At 46.6% G+C, this 5,101-nt stretch overlaps 2 protein-coding genes across 2 annotated transcripts in view; both read left to right on the top strand.

The window, feature by feature from the left end:
- Nucleotides 1-448: 448 nt before the first annotated feature.
- On the top strand, nucleotides 449-2,101 carry LACBIDRAFT_295389 (uncharacterized protein; the record flags this gene model as incomplete). The annotated part of the gene is made up of 6 exons (XM_001886722.1): nucleotides 449-511; nucleotides 591-679; nucleotides 938-1,232; nucleotides 1,294-1,495; nucleotides 1,576-1,658; nucleotides 1,961-2,101. 6 exons carry the CDS (start codon nucleotides 449-451, stop codon nucleotides 2,099-2,101), a joined length of 873 nt encoding a protein of 290 aa, XP_001886757.1.
- Nucleotides 2,102-3,915: 1,814 nt separating this feature from the next.
- The window catches only part of LACBIDRAFT_332234 (uncharacterized protein), a gene marked incomplete at both ends in the record, with an annotated part of 1,985 nt that continues 799 nt past the window's right edge, over nucleotides 3,916-5,101 (top strand). Inside the window, 3 exons of the mRNA XM_001886721.1 lie at nucleotides 3,916-3,927; nucleotides 3,957-4,545; nucleotides 4,813-4,830. Coding sequence (XP_001886756.1) covers nucleotides 3,916-3,927; nucleotides 3,957-4,545; nucleotides 4,813-4,830 — 619 coding nt within the window. The remainder of the gene's footprint in view (nucleotides 3,928-3,956; nucleotides 4,546-4,812; nucleotides 4,831-5,101) is intronic.

Genomic DNA, 5,101 nt, shown 5'->3' with positions numbered 1-5,101 from the left:
TTTTTGGTTCTTTCTGAGAATGTATGNTAGTCTAAATGTAGTTGTGTATTTTTTTACATTATGTAGTTGCATCACACTTCCCTTGGCATGGACTAATTTGGGTGAAAGGCAGGGCTGTGATGATGTTTTTGTTTTGATGGCCATTTTCAGCACCTGAAAAAAAAAAAAAATGATTGGTCACTGAGGGGGCAGCTCTCTGCATCTTGTTGCAGACTATGCTTATCTTATCACTTCTACAAAACTATTTGTCAGCCTCAAATCTTCCTTGAGTCTTGACTGATTGTTCTCCAGATTATTAAAAGTGTTTAATTTAAATTTTTTGCTTGTTCAGTGTGGAAGGGTGATCTTTTCCATCTTACCTCTGCCTCCATTTTATCTCATTTCATCAAAAACGAGAACCATAAACTGCTAATTCTTGGACTTGTTTTGATGGAAAACCAGCAGATTTATGGGTACAGGTTTCTGGAGTGATACCTGTGCACCCATGCTGTTTGCTTATCTGTTACCAATTGTAAGTGTGCATGTGGATACTGTTGGAGTTCATCTTACTTTAATTAAATTCATTCATTCAGAAAAATTTTACTCAGCAGGTTAGGTTACCTACGCCGATAAAGCAAAAAGAAATCTTGACCCTCGAAATTATTCGAGTACGGGGAATCGAACCCCGAGCTACCGCGATGTGAGCATTTTGAAAGGCGGTAATGTTAGCCGTTACACCATACTCGAGTCAAAAAACATGGTATGAGTTGTAATCATTAGGTTTGAGAATTCTTTGCATGAGCTGTGCCCCCATGACCGTGTTTCATCGCCATCAACACTGCATAGCCCAAGGTATATAAGTAACCTTCTGCTTTTTTCGACTTCACACTTTACAACATTCAGCACGTCAATAACGACCTAGTAACGACTTGACGACCTTAATGCCAGCCCCTTCTAGCCCAACTTCACCCCGCGACCCACGGTACTACATTCCTCGACGCCCGTCTCCCCTTAGCCTCCCACCGCTCGCGCCCCACATGGCCTTTCAGGGCCCTTCGACACACCATGTTACCTTCCAAGCACCCTCTCACGGTTTCCAGGCTTTTGCGGCTTTGGCCGTTCCGAACACCGCTCATGAGCAGGGCGGGAGAGTGTACAAGGAACCGCGATACCCACTAGAAGCCCAGCGGCGGTTTCTTTCTGAAGCAAGGAAGGCATTGAATGAGGTAAAGAGGGACAAGGATGAGGAACAGGTGTGTCTCTTCGTTTTCGTTGTATTCAGTTCATGCGTCTCATCTTCGGATTATTGCACAGCCGAAATCGCCCTGCCAAACACTGCCCCCGCCTTCACCGACGACGACGCAACAACAGCCCAAAGCGCAGTCGTCTCCGACGTTGACTCTCCCCCTTACTCCTCTCAGCGGCGCGAGTACTGTATCGCAGTACTCCCAGCTGGGCGACGAGGACGATCACGAGACACAGGAGAAACGTAAGGGCGGCGTTTTCTGCTGCATTGGTGCGCTCTTCCATTTTATCTTTCACGGGGAGGAAGTCTAATTTCACCCCGTTATCAGGCGTACCATGGTTCCGGAATAGTCCCAAGCCCCCAGTCGTTCCCGTGGGCGAGCCTGCGATGCGGCAAGTTTCCGCAACGCATCGTTAGCTTGGGCGGGCTCCAGGTTAGCCATCGCTCCCTGTCCTTCGCCGGATGACTACACCCGCCGATACGGAGTGACCGCGGTTCGTTGATTGCCCTCCTACTGCTCTGAAGGAGGCTTATTGGATCGTAGGACTCGAAGGGCTGTAGCATCAGTTGTGATTATCGCTGGTTCGATACTCACCCCCGTCGTCTACAGGTTTTTCGCAATGCAGACGCTGGTCGTCATGCCATTGTTGAAGCGAGTCTTTTTGAGCTCGGCCAGCCACTCATTTGTGATATTCCGTGTACTATTCAGCTCCGTGTTAATTCATTGTTGAATAGTCAGAATACGTTGAGATCAAGTTTGACCAGTTCACGCGACAAACACCTCCACCAAGACAGTCTAAGATTTGCTTGATTCAAGCCACCTCTCAAGCGGACGTCGACTGGTCAAAGAACAGCAATATGGATACTAGAGTTTGACATTGTTCCAATGTCAACAATAACCTTGCTTGTATTTTGACCATTGGCACCGGCATGCTTAAATTTAAGCAAAATTGTCTCGCTGATCATAATTTGAATGCACACAGCTTGGAACTTCCAATGTTCTTTTTGCTCCTTTGTTCAATGCAATCTCAGAAGCTATATCTTGCATTGTATTTTATTTTTATTTTCCAAATTTGTTGAAAATACTTGAGATACCATCAACTTTTTTTTGTTTTTGTTTTTGTTTTCTAAAGATTTACGTGCAACAAGACTAGTACTAAGATGCACGGGAAGCTCAAGGCTTCCCTTAGGTGTAATTAGGTCTGATAGGTCTCCGCTTATGTGGGTATTACTGTCCGTTGTGTAGCTTTGTAAAGGAAAGGTAAAGATTATGGTTTAAAAGTGTATCAATGATGCTAGAGTAAGGGCGGCCTTGCGCTCAAGGGATTGTCTGTGAATGCAGGTGGCGTGGGCGTGTTAAGTTTCATCGTCGGAGTCACCGTCTTCTGAGCCTATGTCGGGTGGTTCGGGTTCGTCGAGGAAGGGGGGGCGTGTACTTCACTCCTGTGAAGGTGAAAGCACCTGAGTCTCTTATAGAATTTCGGGGAGCGTGATGTCGCTGTTGTGTTCGCATAGTTTGTCTCGGGCGCAGTCTCATACTATCAACTTGAAATCAGCTAAAATACGATCGAAACATGGTCGTATCAACCTCGTCAAAACCTCGTCATTGGGGGAAACATAACCGGCACCAGGAACGTGGCCAGTCTAAATGTGGTAAGTAGTACGGATTCACGGAATGTGAGGGATGGTAGTCAGTAAATGTATATGTTTCATATTGAACTGTATCATACGTGAGTTGAAACAGTAAGTAGAGAGGTAATGTAAGACTGACTGCCGCCTCGGTTGTTTACTGCGGTGGCGGTTCCTTGGTTCCTAACAGTTGTCAACCTACGTTTCGGCACCAATAAAATGGATATATGACCTTGGGGTGCCACGGCGAGTTTGTATGGTTGGGTTTGCCAGAGGTCTAGAGCGGTCCCTACGTTTCGGCACCAATAAAATGGATATATGACCTTGGGCGAGTTTGTATGGTTAAGTTTGGCATTGGTCTAGAGCGATCTACTACACATAATTATGACCGTGGAAATAGACCTTGACAAGCAAGGTAACATTTTCTAACGAGATATGGATGACCATATTTTCAAAAGCTTGCATCGACGACGGCACTACAGGACGCAGGTTGGAACTCGTCTCAAAAGACTTTCAACGATTGCGATGACGAAGGAAGGTAGTGAGGTGCAGGGGGGTTATTCAAAAGCAATGACGTGGGGCGGCGGGCCTCCATCTCGTTCTCGATGTGGAGGAACTGTCGATGGGTGACGGGCTTCGTCGCGTAATTTCACAAGGTACTTGGCTCTTTCTGACCACGAATCTCAGCCACAACCCCCTACCACCCCAGCTAAACTAAGCCACCACCGACATCGAACAAGCGATTCGCCACTCCCCCTCCAAACGCCAACCTATCTCCCAAGTCCACGTCGACCAAACGACATCCCCCATCGATCGCGTGCACGATCAGATGTCACAGCCCTCCAGACAATGCACTAAAACAGTTAGTAATAGGTATAAGTTGAGGGGAATACAGTTATTAATTGGCGAGGCCAGTGTGTTTCGGGGGGTAGAGAAACTGTAGATACAAAATCCATAGCATTGATAGCCAACATAGATCTTGCTGTAACTATTCATCCGACTAATAAGATATTGCTTCCTCATCAGCTCTAGGTACTATCAAATGACATGGCCATGCTATCATGACCAATGCAGTTAGATATTGCGCTCGGCTAAATTACAGTGCCTACTTTTTCTATATCTGGCTACAGATCTAACCGGCGATCTATCGGAGAAATCACCTTTTCCTGATGAACCATTCAAATACCAATCGATTTGCCTGCGCAGGGCGAAGCAAATTATCACGTTTGATTCGATCGTGCAGAGCCTCCCTCCTGGGTTCAATGATGTCCAATATCTGCACATCACATGGCCTCATCCCTTCCTCGATGATGAAAGCGATGACAATTACTCGGACGATGAAACTGCATCGATCGACGTCGATTCTGACGACGATAGTGTCAGACCAAGTGAAAAAGATGGCGAGGAAGAGGGTTTCAATACTACCTCAGACAGCAGCAGCGACTCGGAGGGCAATGAATACAAACCCCTCACCTTGGAAGAAAAACAGGAGATGATTGTGGACGCCCAATGGGTTATTGGTAAGGGGGGTCTAAACGAGATCGTGACCTACAGTTTTTCAGCCGAGCTGGCTCGCGGAAACCAGGATATCCAAAAGGCCGTACATGGCATACTTGCGGCCAGTGTTGTCTTGACCTGTTTGACCCCGTCAAAAAAAAGGTCAAGTCAAAGGGTCAGTCAAGAATTGACCGGTCAGTCAAGAAAGGTCAAGGGGGTCAATGTCACGCAAAAGTCACGTTCAACGGCATGATGACACATTGTAATTATTGATTGGGCTAAAACAATGGAGCTTGGCTGCAACTTGGCTGGAGGTGTAAGGACGGTGTAACCACGATATTCTACTTTAAATGGGTACCAAATATGCTAGCTCAAAAGGTGGGAGGGCATGAGTAATTTGTAAAGTACCATGCCCTCCAAATGCCCTCAAAGTCGGAAGAAACACACACATCCTAACGCAGGGTACAAATATCGCGTCGGTGTGTGTCAGCGCGTACATCCGAGCTAAGCAAGCGGTGGATCGTGAAGCTTGCGCAAGGGGAGAGTGCCGGTCTGGCCAATCCACCATTGATCCACCAGGGCGCACTCGCAAAATAGCTCTCGCCGTTGTTTTGCCGACCTCTTGTTATACCCCGAAGCTTTGACTATGAACTCGGAAGAAGTATCGTTATTCTACCGAATTAGAGGTAGCTACATACTTTATAATAATAAAATCTCTTTTTCTCGTATGACTTCAAGCCCGAATGCTGG

Source organism: Laccaria bicolor, genomic scaffold, assembly GCF_000143565.1.
Source record: "Laccaria bicolor S238N-H82 LACBIscaffold_39 genomic scaffold, whole genome shotgun sequence".
Lineage (NCBI taxonomy): Eukaryota > Fungi > Basidiomycota > Agaricomycetes > Agaricales > Hydnangiaceae > Laccaria > Laccaria bicolor.
Note: the sequence above shows the minus strand (reverse complement) of the source record. Positions and strands in the feature narration are given on the sequence as shown.